This window comes from Sceloporus occidentalis, unplaced genomic scaffold (genome assembly GCF_023333645.1).
Source record: "Sceloporus occidentalis isolate IW3139 unplaced genomic scaffold, rSceOcc1.0.p SCAF_6, whole genome shotgun sequence".
Classification (NCBI taxonomy): domain Eukaryota; kingdom Metazoa; phylum Chordata; class Lepidosauria; order Squamata; family Phrynosomatidae; genus Sceloporus; species Sceloporus occidentalis.
The window spans coordinates 31,967,242-31,985,729 of record NW_028316986.1 but is presented as its reverse complement, the minus strand read 5'-3'; the positions used below and the strand labels follow the sequence as shown (position 1 = coordinate 31,985,729).

The following is an 18,488-nucleotide window of genomic DNA, read 5'->3' as shown; positions in this document are numbered from 1 at the left end:
ATAAAAGAATAATTTCTGCACAGGAATTCACATTTCTGCATTGAACTATTATTTTCCATGCAGAAAATGCTGTTTTCTGAGCAAAACAGCCATATAAATATTTTGCGCAGAATAAGTCCTGAGCTCCAAAAGTTCTTTCTCATCAGGGTTTCTAGACTTTAAAGAACAGGGTTTTTTTTGAAAATTTAAAAAATAATTTCTTAATATTGTTAATATTCAATAGTCCATCATTCAAGGTAAAAATACAAAAGCGAAAGAAAAGCAGAGATGTAGGCTGTTGGGAATTTATGATGTCATAAAGAAATTTATGACTGTACAGTTTAGAAATGCAGCACTGCGCTACAGTCATAATCTCAGGAGGGAAATGTTATTGTAGTTGCACTATCGGGACCACTGCACAGGGAAAGCAAGCAAAGTGACTGCTGTCTGAAGGTTGTGATATGCAATGGTAGGGCACTTTGTTGGACAGGCTGCCCACGCGCAACAGCACAAGGAGCAGGGCAATGGCCCCCAACAGAACCACAGGGCAAAACAGCAGTGGAAAGTCATGTGCCTTGCTGGAAAAATGTTCCCACCTTTCTTTGTTTCCCAGTGTGTGGTGGGAACTCCCCCACTGCACAATAGGACATCTTGTGTAGTGATTCCTTATGCAATGGGGGTCCTCACTGTGCAACAGGACATCTTGCATGATGCCCCTTTGTGCATTGTCACAATTCTCTAACATGGTTGCATACTGTGTCAGCAAGGTAACTCCATCCTTGTAAAGTTATGTATCACAGCCTGTGATACAGAATCTTAGCCATAAAAATGATTATTTTTGATAAACCAATGGAAATGAACTCTTGAGGGTTCTTTAAAATTTCTGTTAACATGTGTATGAATTTTAATGCATATTTCTACTGATATGTATTTTTGTACAGTCTTGCCTAATGCATATTTTTTGTAAACAGGCCTAACATAGTTTAATTTTTTTAATTGGTGAACTGTTTTACAAAATTTGGGGAACTGCAAATTTTGAAGTATAACTGTTGCAGAGTGCTGATCTGTCTTCTTTCTTCCTTCCAAAACCCTTTCTTTCCTGTCCTCTTTCTCCTTCTGTCTCACTTCTCCTAGCTATACTTGTTGCCTACTTTCTCCTTCCTTTCCTCTCTCTGTCGCTCTAATCTTTTCTACTTCACCTTCACCACACAAAAGAAAAGCTAGAAATCACAACGGAAATATGTTAGAATCCCAGCATTTTAAAGTAGTGAATCCCATTAATCTCAAGACACTTTGCTTCTGAACGATGGAGAGCTATGGTTTCACTGAGAATGTTGAATCCAATGAAATTTTTTTCCATCCCTACTGCAGACCAAATCAAAATACATATTTTGGATCATGGTATAAAACAGCATTCTTAAGCCACCCCCATGCTGACTAGGGGTTACAAAAATTGTATTCCAACACATCTATATGGTACCAGGTTAGAAAAGTCTGGTGTGAAATATCCAAGGAGAACCACAGAGGGTGTTTTAAATTGGATCAGGTTTTTAAAAATAAACTTCAAAAATATAATTTGCAAACTGTTTGCTTATCTTGAACAAGCACCAACTGCACTCAGGAAAGCATAAAAACAGCAGATTCTTCATGTATTTCTCTGCCCCTTCCTTCATAGTAGCCTTCTTTATATCCTGGAAAAGGAATCATTCAGGCTGCCTCTCCATGTCTTTCACACTCAAGACAGAGATAATGCATGTGGATGTCATAGCACTGTAATGTTCCAGTGTACTATGTTTGTTGTGCATCCCAGGCCACTCAAAAGAGAGCATATCCCACAAAAGGCGGAAACCCTAATGGAGAGGAAGCATGCAAAACCACATTGCTGGATAACCAAGAACAAAACTAAATACCTGAAAACTTGAAGAATCACCAGGACTTGCTGGTCAAGATGCCTTCTTAATGAAATACAATGGCAGTAGTGCTGCCCAGGCCATAAAGCTGCCCAGTTTCCTAATACAGTACATCATTTTATACTGCTGGTAAGAACACTTTCTTAGTGAACACCATTATGTACATTTTATAACAAAGTTTTAATGGACATGAGAAAGCTAAAAGAGGTAACAATAGATACATATATTTAAAAAGGAAGTCTAAGCATGGTATCTAAAATTTAATGGACTTCCAAGCAATGTCCTGCTGCAACAATCTTTCAAATGTGCCTGAAAGATATGCACCTCTGACATAAATAAGTGCTCTATTCATAGCTGTTGAAAATGCTGCCTTCTTATTCTGTGTGGTTTAATACTCACGGAAATATTGTATGCTGGCTCCAATGTCACCGGTACTGACATCTTCCCTTGAAGATTTAATTTGGTTAAGTAAAATATCTTTTCTCCCAGAATCCTCTCTCTTTTTACACGACGTATGCTGTAGAGTCTAAAACGTACTGCATAATTCCCAATCATCTCAGACTCAATATGATTAAATTTAAATGTCTCAGTGAAGACAGGGCATGGGCCCCGCTGGATGCTGGTTTTTGCTCTCTGTTTCTTGATAGGAAGAAGAACCAGGTGTACTTGCCATAAACTTCCACTTGTCCTGTTATAATTTGGAATGTCTGTGACAGCTGTCACTGTTATCAGAAGCTTCTGTTCCTGAGAGTCATAGTCAAAAGTCACATCCAGGGTGCCATATTTAGCTTCTGGTTCTGGATCAAATGATTTAGGGAGCTGTGATGACGATCCTCGAGCTGAAAGATCCTAAATGAAATGGAAAAGAAAGGTCTAACATATCTGTGTGCCCCTTTGGAGTCTATAACTCTACTCAGAGTTTGGAAAGTTACATTTAAAAGGTAATTAGTTGCAAAGAATGCCAATTACAACCAACTAAAAATAGAATTACCATAAAAGCAATGAAAAGGATTATATTTACACTGCAAAAGTAGTGAATTTAATGCTCTAGCTAACTATACAGGGAAGGAACTAATGAGAAGTAACTAATTTATAACAGGTTAGTTTGAACTTCTGACTCTTGATAAACTTTGGTATAAATAACTGCATTTGTGCATGTTCACTAAAATTATTAATATGGAAATTGCTTCCTGCTTGTGTAATGCGTTTTCCCCCCTTTCCACACACAAAGTAATGGAATACTCAAGGAAGGACATCCTGCTGACAGCCAGCCCCTAGAAGAAAGAAGCTTTTACAGCTTATAAAGAGGGTAAATTAGAAAAGAGAGGAGGAGGCATGGATAAAAGGTCCCTAACAAACAAAGCTAAAGTCTTTAACTGAGAAAAACTGCAAGGACATTGTTGAGTAGAAGGAGGAATGAGAAGTTGGAGGATTAAGTGGGGATGAATCATTTACACAACAAATCCTTTAAAATTAAAGAGAAGAATAAATGATGTGAGCAACAAAATACCCGTAACACTGTCCAACATCTGCTCTCAAGTGTGCACTCTGATGCTGTTTCTTGTTGGAGTGTTTGTGTTGTAATATTTTCTACCTTGCTATTAAAAATACACACAATTTCACCCCAGGGTCAACGTAAAAATTAATAAAATTTAAATAAAACACAGAATTATATTGCCTGTTGCTCAGAAGCAATTATTCTAAAGGTTGTATTTCTAGTAATCAAACCACACAAGATATCATACATGTAATTAACCACTGAACAGAATTACACAGAAGATACTGTGCAGTTTAGTGTGGGTAGATCCGTTTCAGGACCCAGATAAGAGGCAAGGAAGCTTTAAGACTTTTTTTCACACTGTAGGTCTCATCTGAATTGTACCCTCTGCACTTGTTATTTGCATTGAAAGAAAAGACTCCACTGGTACTAGTCAATGCCAACTTTTGTCTTCCAAGTCAGTGGGGGTTAGTCTGAGGTTTTCCAAAAGAGTTTAAACTGAAACCCTAAGTGAACTCACTGCTCCAATCACATTAGAGCCAACAGCTGCCACTGGCACTGGGGTTGGCTGAAGACATTTTGCAGCTTAGACAAAATGGCACCCCTTCTCATTCCATGTATAGTCAGCTGTCCGTATTGGTGGGCTAGCCATCTGTTGATCGGAGTATCCATGGATGATCCATTATTATTAATGGTGGTGTATGGCCATGCCAATGCAGTCACACAAAAGTTGCAATAACGGGACTTGAGGTCTCACATGTTTTAGTATCTGCAGGAGGGCTTCCACCAATACGGAGGGCATACTGTATAGGCTTACTTTAACTGGCGATAAGAAAAGGTCCTCCAATACACCTCAAGTATCAAGCTAGCTTATGGAATTTAGGAAATGTTGTGTGACAAAGGGGAATGGTGGTGGAGTCCAGGAGGCTGAAGGATCCCATGGCTAACCCTAACAGCCATGGCCTGAGGCAACTGCCTCACTCTGCCTGATGGTAAGGCAGGCCTTGATATGCATGAAGGGTTTTCTTCCATTGTGAATTGCAGGTGTGGGACACATAAAATGCAATGGAAGTAGGTTACAGTACAGCCCATCTTCAAAAAAAAATCGGACCCATACTACATGATCTACAGCTATATTATCTACATTCTGCATTATCTACATCTGCACTGAGCAGTTTGGGTGTACGCATTTACCTCAGGACTTAGGACAGCAGTACTGTCACTGGGAACATCTTCTTCATATCCTTTGTTGTGAAAGCTTTCTATTTCATGTCCAGTACTACCTTCACTTGGGCACTTAAATGAACACCTTGGACTATTGCTACACTGAGAGAATTCACATTTGCTGTCACCAACTTCAGAGGGTGTACATGAGAGGTGTGGAGAGCCACTGTCATCTTGGTATGGTGGAGGCTGCAATTCATCAAGAGGAGGTGTTTGTCTCATTCTCTGAATGCAGTTTGCTGTGGGGAAAAAATAACAGTCATCATAGATTTTCACTGAATAGTATGGCTGTCACCGGAAAGGGGGGGGGGGGAGACTTATTTAATGCAGAGGAGGGCAACTGTCAAAGGCTAAGGTGTCACGCTGGCTCCCCGATGAAACCTTGAAGAGCAACACCTTCTGCAGTACCAAACAAACAAACAATCTAGAAAGCCAGTCAATAACCTCAGTCCTTGCAGTTATGTATGCCCCACACCATAGCCAGATTTTCTTAAATGGATCATTATTTTTATTAGAGAGATAATGTATTTAAAATACTGTCACAGGATCTACTAATTAGTAGATTAATTATTAAGATAAATCCTTTAGAAACAGCTAATTTGTTTAAGAAACACCACCAATTAATAGGAAAAGACTTTTAAAAATTAAAAGATTTTAAAATCAAGCACATATATAAGATGCAAATGGTAGGCACCCTATTTGAAGAGGCATTCCACCTGCTCTGTCACACAAAACACAAATCTTCAAAAAACAGTGCCTGCTGTAACACACACATGCATCATCTGAAAACAAAGGAAGCACACACTTTTTCAAAGCCACTGTCTCTTCCATATACACTTATGTATATTTAGTCACTCAATTATTCAATTAAACTTGAAACATTTACCCAACCATGCCATCAGATGCTAATCAGATAGCAACTCTAACTTATATCGATACAACTGGGAGATGGTACACACACAAGAAAACTCCAAAAAGAATAGTCAGTCACAAATTCATGTAGAACTGAAACCAAGAATACATTGCATTCGTTCAAAAATGTAATACAAAATAGAAAAAAAGTCACCTTTTTAGCAAGGAGTTGTTTGATTCAAGTGCAGAATAAAAATTCTACATTTGTGCATTGGGCCTTTATAAAATTCAGTAAGAGAAGGATATCCCAAAGAAAGATATATTCTAGGGCTTAAGGGGATTTAGGAAGCAGAAAAACTATTGATGCTACTAACCAATTTCAGTGGGTTGTGGACTAGGTCCTGTAGAAGCAAACAAATGGCAATGTTAATATTATTAGCTATCATTATTATTTAGAGATACACCTGTGTTAGTCCTCTACTGAGGAAATAGACCAAGTCCATGAAAGCGTATGCTACAACTTATTGTGCAGTTAGTCTCAAAGGTGCTACAAGATCCAATTGTATATCACTGTTATTACTTCAATGCAACTTTTGTCTGAGGTTTTTCCCCTTCCCTTTTGCCACTTTCAGCTTTTGAGTTTCTCTCACTTTATTTAGATCTCTGATCTTCCATGCTGGTTGCTTGCAAATATACGGTATTGACAGTAAAGTTATTCTGCATGATGTGCAGTTTCCCACAAGTCTTCCTCATCTCCCACTATTCTAGATTTGTACTCTGTTTTGCTAAGCCATGTCTACACTTTCTGTCTCATTAACATCTGGAAAGTGCTGCCTTGTCCCTGTGGTTCTAAATTCCTAGCAAGAGAACAGCTTTACTAAATCACGTTTTACACATTAGTTATGAGTTTCTCTTGCACACCTTTAAATATTCATAATATTGAAGAAACATATATGACCAACATGATTCTGGCTTCCTTACTGGAACAGTACAACCTGATAATTTTTGCAAGTAATGCTTTGTAATAACTATGTCTGCTTTCGTTCTCAGTGGTATCCTCCATCTCTCGCTTTCTCTCCTGCCTTGCCTCCACACACTGCATTCTTCATGTTTATTTTTAATCTAACCTAAGTTTCAATCCTTCAGGGGCTTCTAGGCAAATGTTAAAACAATTTAAATAAAACATAAAGTGAAGTACATGTTTAAAAATTAAAGAAAATCCTTTATTCTGAATGATTAAATACCCACAGAGGTTTCTGTTATGCTACTCTGATGAGTGCAAATGGAATGTTCATGTTTTAATATTTTTGAGCCTAGAAAAGTTCAGCTCACCAAATAACCCTACACTGCGAGAAGAGTACAGAATATAAATAATACATCTTTAATGAAGACCTGGGGCTCTTCCCCGCCTTTTCTTTTAAAACAGAAGGATTACACAAGTGTATGCAAACACTGTTATTTTACAATAAAGTGAACTTTTCCAGCATTCAATTACAGATGAACCCCAACTTACATCAACTGCCTACTTGGATGGAAACAGCATGTATGAAAACATGAGACCTAACTGTGCTGTGAGAAAATAAATATACATTACAAGCCAGTGTGATGTAGTGGTCTGAGTGTTGGACTAAGACACTGGGAGACCAGAGTTCAAATCTGCACTTGGCAAGTCACATTCTCTCATCCTCAGAGGAAAGCAAAGGCAAACCTGCTTTGAACAAATTCTGCCAAGAAAGCCTTAGGATCACCATAAGTCAGAAGTGACTTGGAGGTACACAATAACAAAAAATGACGAAGGAAATAATTTTGTGAAGCAGAAATGTTATGAGGGGTGGTAGAGGAAAATAAGCCGTGCATCTCATTCACACACAGATGATCTTTTTCAAATTCAGAAATTCCAGAAGTAAGCTGGAAGGAAAGGAGCATATTCACAGAAACATATTATCATACTGTGACAATGAATTTGGGTCATTTTCTCCCTGAGCTATTCCATCTGGTTGTAACTGAGAGAGAGACGACTCTACAGGGCCCCCTACATCGTCTCAGTTCAGTCGCCATTGGCATTTGTCTTCTGCCCCCTGGTATGTCTCTGTTCAAGCTGGTTATGATGAGAAAAATTATATCACTTTAAATTAAAAATTATATTAAAATTATATAACTTTATATACCTTTAAGAACTGGCTCTTCTCATCCCCTTCCTCTTTGTTTGTAAGCTTAGGGGCAGGTTTTGGTTTGGATTGTTGTGTTTTAATCTCTACATATCTGGAAGTGGATCACATATCATACATAGCTCACACGAAGAAAATAAACTCATTTGAAATATAGTGCTGGAGGAGACTTCTACAGATTAATGGACTGGTCAAAATGACTAAATTGAGGCTATCATATTTGAGACATATGACAAAATAGCACAATTCATTGTAAAAGGCAATAATATTGAGTAAAGTGAAAGGCAATAAGGAAAAAATAGAGGTGGACTGATTGAATCAAGTGAGCCACATCCCAGAGAATGCAAGACCTGAGCAAACAAAAGGCTGGTATCGCACCAATATAGAGAAGCTGGACACCATGTTATGAGTGAAACGGAACGGCCACAACTTTAATGCAAATGCACTCAGTTTTTCACATTTGTGGCTTTGGCTTTTGCAGATTTGATTATTCACATATTTTATTTAAAAATGTTCTCTCTAGGAATATTTAGGCCCCCCCCAGTGCAACTCTATGGTCAACTTTAACCAAAGGTCACACTGAAGGACTTAGAGATTCCTAGAAAGAACACTCCACTAAGCATTTGTAGTTCCTCCAGTGCAATTCTATGGTCAATATCAAGCAGATGTTGACCACAAAGTTGCACTGGAGGAAATAGAGATTCCTAGACAGGTGTTATCTCAGGTAAAAACATAGTGCTTTTGTTATTTGTGGTTTTTCTACATTCAAAAGGGCCCTGTGCCCCTAACTCCAGTGAATGTGGAGGGACAAGTGTACAACAATTACAAATCAGTTATATCCATATCTAGTATCTTCCTCAGGTAGGCAATGTACAGTATGATTGAGGTGACACAGGGCCTAATAGTTTCTAGATCAGGAAATGTTCAACCAGGGCATCAAGCTGCGTAAGTCTGGTAAACATTAGGTAGGGCTTGCCATATCAACCAATCTGTGCAGTGTGTCCAAAGGTGTGGTCACCTGCATCTGCACAGACTGCAGTTTCTCCCCTTTTTTCCAGCCATCTAGCTACCCCATGGCTTCCCTCTCCCCAATTTAACTGATGCCCAATGTCCCCTCTTCCTTTCCGTATCTGACAATTGTGACAAGGCCACAAGAGCAATCAGAATGCAGGTGACAAAGACAGGAAGCAATGCAGTGGTCCCTTCACATTTGCTGGAGTTAGGGGTGAAGGAACCCTGTGAATGTGGAAAACATGCAAATTAAAAAACACACTATTCTTTTTACCTAAGGTAACACCTCTCTAGGAATCTCCAGGTTCTCAAGTGCAAACCTATGGTCAACATTTGCCAGAAATTGATCACAGAATCATGTTGGACGACCTACAAATGTCTAAAGAAGTGTTTTCTCTAGGAACTTCTATGTTCTCCAGCACAACTGTATGGTCAACCTCTGGCAGAGTTGTGCAGGAGGACCTTGAGATTCCTAGAGAGAACATATTAGTTTAAACTGAAAATAGTCAAAGCTGCAAAAGTCAAAGCCACAAACGTGGAAGGCCAAGTATTGTTACAAAATACAGCAAAGCGGTCAGTAAAAAATCCACACACAGCGGGGAGATGCCCCAGGGAAGGCGAAAATCCATGCTACAATATCATTGGGGGGGGGGGGGGAACTCCTTACTGGCCCTCGAAGACAACCAGCCGCTGCCTAGGGCTGCCCATCCCATTTGCAGGCCTGCCAGATCTCATGTGCAGTTTCAAAGAACTTAGCATGAGAATCAACCAGATTCTGTTCTAAGTCTCCGTATAAGAGCAGCTGCTGACAAGGAAAATGTATGTTCAACATGGCCGAGCACTTGCACAGCCAACATGCTGTGCAAATGTCATTGCAAGACACAGCCCTGGGCCCACTCCAAACAGCTGCTTGGGACAACCTGTAGCCAACAGTGCTGGCCTGAAAGGGCTTGACGCAATTCTGCTACCTCTATAATGGCATCGGGGGGTAAGTCTTCTCAGTATCAGCAGGGTGGAGGCACACAAATGATAAAATGCCAGTGAAATGCTTCTGCACATTTCCTCATGACACTATCAAACCTTCAATGCGCCTTTTCTCTCCCTAGGTATTCCTTTATTTCCCCAGTTTTGCTATAAACCAGACTGTCTTGAAAGGAGGTATACTTTTTAAAAAAAATAAACAGGCTAATAAATAAGCAGCTCTTACAGTTTTTCCTATTTTGTTTTTTTTAAATTCCTAACTAAATAAAATGAAACTTAGTTTTAAAAAATCCAGCTGAGAACCTAGAGACACCAAGATTCTTATCTTATTTAAGAGATGTGTCACAACAAGATTTTCCATCAGTTATCACCTCTGTACTAGAAAGAAGCAGAAGAAAAAGGCAGACTGACAGAATGAATGAACAAGGAAGAAAGAAGAAAGGAGGGGGGAGTGGCACTTATGTTCACTTGAAGACAGTTTGACTGTCTTAAATAGTAGAATAAGCATCAATTAAGTCCCCCTGCTCTAGTTCACTACCTACAAGAGCTTTCCCCAGCTTTCGCTGTGGATATTTTCAATTACAGCTCCCTTCAACTCCATTCAATCAGTATGGCTAACGGTCAGGGATGATGGCACTGTAGATCAAAAACTCTCTGACAGTAGCAAGAGAAAAGAATTTAAAAAGCAATCCCAAGTGTTGCTTTAAACACCTCCCAGTTATTAATGTTTCAATGAAAGTTTTAAAAGCATATTCCAAAAGGATTCCAATGTATTTACTATTTATTTCATACACTAAACATTTTCACAAGCATAAAATGTACAATTTTAGATACCTAATTTGAAATTACTGTTTTATACAGCTTGTTAAACAGCTTATTTGAAGGTGGCAGATAAGTAGCTAATTACCAACAAATCTGACAGCTACAGCTGTAAAATGTTTGTATGATAATTGCAAAATTGAAAATAGTTTATTGCAGATCCATTCAGAAGCTAAATGACTTATCTAGAAAAACATTAAAACATTACAGTGTTTTTGTTGTTGTTATGTGCCTTCGGATTTATGGCGACCCTAAGGCAAACCTATCATGGGGTTTCCTTGCAAGATTTGTTCAGAGAAGGCTTGCCTTTACTTTCCTCTAAGGCTGAGAGAATATGATGCCCCAAGTCAACCAATGGGTTTCCATAGCTGTGTGGGGATTTGAACCCTGATATCCCAGTACCTTAATCCAACACTCAAACCACTACACCATGCTAGATTTTGTTATGTACCTCCAAATTGACTTATGGCAACTCTTATCATACCAATTTATGGCAACCCTCATCCTACTGGTTTTTTGGCAAGGTTTGTCCAGAGGAGGCTTGCCACTGCCATCCTCTGAGAGAATGTGACATGGCCAAAGTCACCCACTGAGTTTCCATGGCTGAGCAGGGATTTGGACCCTGGTCTCCTGGATGCCTAGTCCAAAACACTGGCTCTGCTTTTTTTTTTTAACAAGGCTACCAAACAGATCACATCAAATAAAAGCCTACTTCTATGGAGCACTATATTTCTTCTAAGTGAAACCTATGTTCCCAGGAGAGCACACCAGGGATCACAGGGTAGAGTGGGAACTCCTCTATGAGGTCCTTAGATTAAGTTCTGGCCTTGGAGAGAGGAAATCTGATTTTAAATCCTCCTTCCCAGACAGTGGTGGGGATTTCTTCAACGACTCCCCTTTGCCCAGCTCAGAACTCTGATCTCATTTGAGTAAAAGAGGAAGATGATTCATGTGGCAGGAGAGGACATGGATCTCTGCTAGATCCACAGCCTTTTTACTCTCCTGCCATATTGTCAACATAGAGAAGGGGGATTTAGATCAGTCTGTCGATGGTTAAGCAAATCCCACCCCCGTTTCTGAAAAGTGAAAAACAAATCCCATGGGGTTGGGGAATGGAGAAACATATCTTATTTCCTCTTCCCTGCTGGCACGTCCCTCTCCTATCCACTGGCAGGGTTTTAGATCAGAGTCTAAAACAAACCAATTAATTATTCTCTTCTCTGCACCTGATGCACCTCTGAACTCATCCGACAAACACGTAAAAATGTTTCTACAGTCAGTGCCATAAAATAAACCACTTATTCTGGGCACCACTAGTGTGTGTATGTGTGCATGTGTGTGTGTAGTATGGGAGACAATCATACATGTGTGTGCGCACATACACAGACATACACTATATAGGAGATGATAACACACTCACACACACTCACACACACACACAAATAGGATGGGAGATGATAATATATGTGTATATATAAAGAAGCCCTGGGGGCACAGTGGTTAAATGCCGGTCCTGCAGCCACAAGGTTGTGAATTTAACCCCAGGGCTCCAAGGTCTACTCAACCTTCCATCCTTTTGTAGTTTGGTAAAATGAGTACCCAGCGTGTTGGGGGCTAACACACTGTAAACCACTTAGAGAATGCTGAGTTTGAGTTCACTATTAAGCAGCATAGAAATGTAAATGTAAATGCTACTGCTGTATATGTGTGTGTGTGAACCACACTCCCTCAGCCTCAGAGGATGGCCATGGCAAATCCCCTCTGAAGATATTGTGCCAAGAAAACCCCATAATCGGTTCGCCTTAGGGTCGCCTAAGTCAGAAATGACTTGAAGGCACACAACAACAAACACAAACAGAAAGAGAATTTTTGTGCCCTGAAACCTCTCCTTGACTTATACATAAAATCGACTTATGGTCTAGTATATACATACTCTCCCTCAACAAAGCAGCCATTTAAAACTGATTTCTGAAGATTGGCTTTTTTATAATTCTATACACTAAACAGAATCAGATATTGTAAAATTAACTTTCATTAGAAACAACTGTGGGCCAACAACGTATGGCCACGAAGGAGAACAGCATTGAAGCTTGCAAAGCATCATGTGGTTCCATCAGCTGCCTGCGTCTCAGTTTTAAAAAACAGATACCAGATTGTCCATTTTCCTGTGAAGACTTTCAAAATAAGGAGGGAAGTGTAGCCTTCAGAAATGTACACAAATAATTGTATTAACATTTTGGCCACTCGACAGTTCTCAAATGATAAAGTACATGGTTTAACCTGAGAGGATATTTACTCCAAATAAGAAATGTGTATTGTAACAGAGGCTTGGGTTATGTTAGAATTTTGATAGGTGATCACAGCTGCACCAGAATTAGTTTCTATAGCAACCAAGAAGAAATAATGTGGTGAATTGCATTGTAATACACAAAGGTGGGTTCCTTGCAAACAGGGTTATTTTAATAAAACTTTCGCCATTTTAAAAATTAAAACGTTTCCTCTACATTATCTTTTTTCTGTTTTTCAGATCTTGATATGTTGCTTGTTTTTCCCCCACCCCAGTACCCACACAAATATTACACTGCAATTTCTTCTCCAGCAAACAAATTCAAGATGCACCCATTAAAAAGAAGGGAGTTCTAGCCTGAATTGACTCACCATTTTCAGCAATACTTGCCATATAATTCTTTTCTTTTCTTTTCTTTTTTAAAAAGACATATGTTAAACATACCTTTGAGAAATTCTTTACACAATGCACCATATGGGCAATGCTTTGCAATACAAAATCATCTTAAAAGACTACATGAATGAGCTGGAGAATTAACACCGATGCCTAGTTCTAAAACCTTTGGTCATATGAAATTTATAGCAGCTTTTCTCAGTGTATATTCTCTTATGGCGCGAACATAATTAAGCAAGTCTATTACTATTCAAGGTTTTATGCACCTTTGAGGGTAACAAGATTTTTTTTAAAAAAAATCAGTTTAAGTACATTTGTAAGATCTCAGGTTTTAGTGATTTTTGGCAGTAAGCTAAACTGGGACATCTTCTTGTTTTAAGCTATTTATGGCAATTAATTGCAAGCATATGTCTGAGCTTTTTATGCATTTTGCCCTTATAATGCGACCCATTACTGTGGCTTACTCTATCCCCCTGAGTTCCAAAGTATCTTTGGAGTTTCCATGGATACCAGTGACATGCTTTCTCCTGCATCCGCTTTGTGTGTCTTATCAAACACCAGAAAACTGACACAGTAGGAATCTGAGCCATCTATATAGGATGAATTTCTAATCCTGTCGGTACCACTCTTTAAGTCTTGCCCCCTCCCCCAGAAACAAGCCCCACAATATATACTTGAGTTTTATATGAAATGCATCACTAGACGTGCCCTCCCCCATAAGGTGTCCGATCAAAAAGGCACTCTGGTTTTAATTCCCAATGCTGCTCCTTTGAACTGTGAAAAAATATGAAACTCATATGAATGCCCCATAATGTCGACATTCTCAAGCACACTACAATTGGCATTCAGTTTCGATACCAGGCTTAGAAGTGGCATTGTTAAGCTACTTCAAATAAGAAGGCGTTTGCTTCTTCTCACATACCACTAGAACCTGAGCTCATCTAATGAAAGAATACAGTAGTCCCTCCACATTCGCTGGGGTTAGGGGTGAAGGACTTCTGTGAATGTGGAAAAACCACAATTAAAAAACCCCTATCCTTTATACCTGACAGCACAACTCTCTTTGAATTTCCAGGTCCTCCAGGGCAACTCTGGTCAACATCTGCCAGATGTTGGTCATAAAATCATGCTGGAAGACCTATAAATCCCTAGAGAAGTGTTTTCTCTAGGAACTCCTAGATTCTCCAGCACAACTCTATGGTCAATTTCTGGCAGAGTTGAACTAGAGGACCTAGAGATTCCTAAATAAGACATATTAATCGAAATCACAGATAATCAAAACCACAAAAGTCAAAGCCGCAAACATGGAAGACCAACTGTATTTTGAGATTCAAGACAAGTAAAAGGAGGTATGTCTTCATACTGCTCACTGAAACTATGAAATGTGCTTGTATGATGAGCCCTTGTTATCAGCTGGGGTTTGGTTCCAGGACCCCACCATAGATATCAAAATTTGAGGATGCTCTAATCCCATTGAATACAATGGCATACTTAGATGGTGTCCCTTACATAAAATGACAAAATCAATGGTTGCTATTTGGAATTTATACTTGTTTTGTCTGTGGATAAAGAATCCGTGTATTTGGAGGGCTGACTATTCAAGATGTCCTGATGACTGCCAACTAGTGTCATGCCCTTGCCTCCTGGAACTAGCCATGTTTTCTGAGTTTTGATTCCCAATGCTGCTCCTTTGAACAGAAGAGGCTGATTGTCTAGGGGACATGCCAGGACTATAGCTACTCAAGCAGCCTCTGTGACCAAGTTCCCTGGAGAAAGGTTTCCTTCCACTTGAGCCAGACTTACCAGTGCCTACCCCCAGAGAGTGAGGCCTGAAAAAAGAGAAGCAATGGCATTCTCTGCGGTTAAATAGGAAGTAGGCTGCTAACAGGGAGCATCTACAAGAACCAGGTAGACTATAAATATCCCAGCACCTTCCTCGTTCCACCATGGTCAACAAGTATTCCTCATGCTTGGAAACGCCTTGCTGTTGCCTTGAACCTTGACCGATTACCTGTTGCCTGGAATGCTACTCAGACTGGGACTACTCTTTCGGGTTGTCCCTTTGGACCTACTGTACTGGACTGACTGAAGCCTTGTTACGAGCCTGGAATGGAATATATGTCCATTGCTTTTGCCACCCAAAGACTTGGTGATACAAGCTCCCTTTCTCTCTCCCTCAGTGTTTGAAAATGCTGAGACTTTGGACTGGGGTTTTGGCTAGCCTCCCAAGGGCAAAACAGGACCACTAAGATGTTTTTTTTAAAGGACCAGACAAATTGAGGCAGGATCAAACAATAACAATTAGTCATGATTACTATGGCTTCAGAATAAGAGCAGGTTTGCTTGATATCCCAGTTGCTGGGAAACACAAGTGGGAGGGTGCGTCCATGCTCATTTACTGCTTGTTTGCTTTCCATAAGTCTTTGGAGGAACAGACTTCTGGACTCCACAGGTTTTTGGGTTAATCCAACATGGGGTGGAACAGATGGGCAGCAAAAAGCGGTTCACTCTTGTTTTTTTCAAAAGCAAGCCAAAACCCCACTGCCCACACAGCCTGTTTGCAAGGCAGGCCAAAGGCACATGGGCTGACCACACAGCAAAGTGTCAAGCCGCGCCTCTGGGTATTTTGTAGTTGTTGCCTTCCCACCATACATGCGCACCATCGCATAAACATACCACCAGTGACCTCCAAGTACCTCCCACATCCACCCAGATTCCATCCATTTGCATGGCCACCCTTTTGATTGGCCACCCAGTTGCACGTGTGATGCTCCACTGGTAAAGGGCATCGGTGCACTGCTGTACAAGTGATACACTGGCAAAGCACAATCATAGAGGCTCACCCCACATGCCCCCTTCAGCTCATGATCTTCTGTTGGACTGTCTTTTTTGTGTATGTTGTAATTCCTATATATACTCGTGTATAAGTCGAGAAATTTAGGTCAAAAAATTGACCCAAAAAAACCTGGGTAGACTTATACATGGGTCATACAGTCCGTCCATCTGTCCTGAGCCTCTTCCCATCTGCCTTGAGGAGGCAGCCCAGCTGGGAAGAGGCTGGAAAGGGTGAGCGATTGTCCCCACATCCTCTCCCCAGCTGACTCTCGATTTATCCAGAGATCATATAAAAATCCACACTTTTGGTTCCAAATGCTGACCTTGACTTATACGCAAGGTCAACTTATAGTCGAGTATATATGGTACATCATTGGAGTTGTTGCACTTTCATTTCTTTGCTTTGCCGCAGTCCTTCACTTGTGTTGAGGAGTTTATATACAGGTGTGAAGATGCACATTTTCTGCCTTGAGTCAGACTATCTTGGCTTCTTTTTTTAGCTACAAAGTGTGGCTTCAGTACGGTCTCCAGCTGATTTTGAGGTGTGCGTCAACTAAACACTCCACCTTCAAAGTGGCTGGAAATTACTTCATTTTGCCCATTTGTTTCACCCCACAAATCTTCTTATGTTATCTGATGTAGTACATTTGGTTTAAATTATATTCAAATTTATTCAAAACTTTATGTGCAAATTATTTTATTGCAATATTTGCAATAATGTAAAATACCAATACAGTGGGCCCTCCCCTTATGCAGGGATCCATTCTGGATCCCTCTGCGTAAGGGGAAATCAGCGTATCCTGGAGCCCCATAGGAAGTAATGGGGCTTGCACCGGTAGTTCTTCCGGGGCGCGTGAGACACTGTTCCATATGTTCCAGCATATGCTGAAAGCCGTGTATGGTATGCCCACATAAAACATTGGCGTACTGTACTTCCTTTATATTTAACAAAAAAATGACTGCACCTAAAAAACATTATTTTAGGATACATAGCAAAACTGTATCTGAAACATCAACAGTTTAACTTTCTTTACTAACATCAGCTTCACTCTCTGTACTACTTATCAATTCCATTTCAAGCTAAGAAAAAAATGATTCAGCACAACTGGTTGATCATTTTATTTTTCTAAAGGATGGATGTGAATACTCTGGTTTGTCTTCAGATCGTATAAATCTTTCATGTTTTATTTCTCTAAAGGATGGATGTGAGTCTGTGGGCAAAGGGAAATGATCGCATTTTGTCTTGACCACTTGAGGAACCATGAAATTTTGTGAAATCACAACAAGCTTAGGATAAATAGCATTCATTTGTTAGTCTATTCCTTTGCACGCTAGGGTTTGTCAGGGCTTGTGTCCTTAGTAGAATAACTGGAACTTCGTAATTTATATTTAGCCCATCTAATATGACTGTTTATGGAAAACAGCCCAGACAATTATGAATAAACATAGATATATGGTATGGAAAAATTCCCGCATCTCTGCAAGCATTTTTAATATATGGAATATTTCACAAATTATCCAGTGGATTACTTTATTACTGTATAGGGCAGCATACCTAGACTTCCAGAGTATTTTCTTCTCCAGCCATTGAGCAAACAAGTTTCAGCAAGCTTGCTGTATCATGAGTCTTCTGACCATGCCCTGGGATCAAATTTTATTACTCTATTCATTTCCTCCTAAAGCCTGAGGGTGGTGTCAATGAAATTATTAATTCTCACAACAAACTGTTGGTTCAAAGACTGAATACAGACTTCCTCAGGTCCTATTCTTTATGCAAGTTAGATCCTTTTACATTAATTTTAACCCAGTCTTAAAAACAACTAGGACTATACATACCATCAAAAATCAACATGAGTGGATGCCACATAGGTGCATAACTTATCAGAATCTCATTCTAATCCATTACAAACGGGATATATGATCTGCTTGTTATAGGTAAATAATGACACAGATATAGTCTGGTATAGCAAATGGCACATGCAACAAAATCTTCCAGTATATTGCAACATCCTAATGAAAACTCCTTTATAAGAAGTCAAAGCTCACCAAACAGTTTTGGTCATCTACTAGGGATGGAAAGGATATGTGCAAATTTATCCACAAGACAGAAGAGAATAGTCAACTGCTATGAGATTTTCAGAGAGAGAGAGAGAGAGAGAGAGAGAGAGAGATTGTGCAAAAACCTTGTATCTGTGCAAATAAACCTGAACAGTTTGTGAAGAAAAGCAAGTATTTTACACAGAATACACAATTTTCTGTGCAAAATGTTGGGTTTTGGGGTTTTTTACATACAAAAATATTTTTTGCATAAAAATATGCAAACACTGTCTCTCCACTCGGGATAACACTTCTGATATTATTTGTTCTTGCATGCAGGAATGACATACTGATTTATATTCTTACCCATTTCAGGATATTAAAGGCTGAAAGGGGCTTAAGTATTACTATTATTATTTATTTGATGGTATTTATATCTCGCCCTTCAGCCCTAAAGGCTATCAGAGCAGCCAATTCACCTTCCTACTTGTTCC

The 18,488-nt window shown here is 39.6% G+C and overlaps 1 protein-coding gene across 15 annotated transcripts in view; it reads right to left on the bottom strand.

Moving 5' to 3' along the window:
- The window catches only part of SYT14 (synaptotagmin 14), a 106,506-nt gene that overhangs the window by 19,522 nt on the left and 68,496 nt on the right, over positions 1-18,488 (bottom strand). For all 15 annotated transcript variants that reach the window (XM_089529243.1, XM_089529242.1, XM_089529233.1 and 12 more), the window contains 2 exons: positions 4,582-4,850; positions 2,289-2,738 (listed from right to left, as the gene is read on the bottom strand). In XM_089529243.1, the coding sequence (XP_089385369.1) occupies positions 2,289-2,738; positions 4,582-4,850 (719 nt within the window). The remainder of the gene's footprint in view (positions 1-2,288; positions 2,739-4,581; positions 4,851-18,488) is intronic.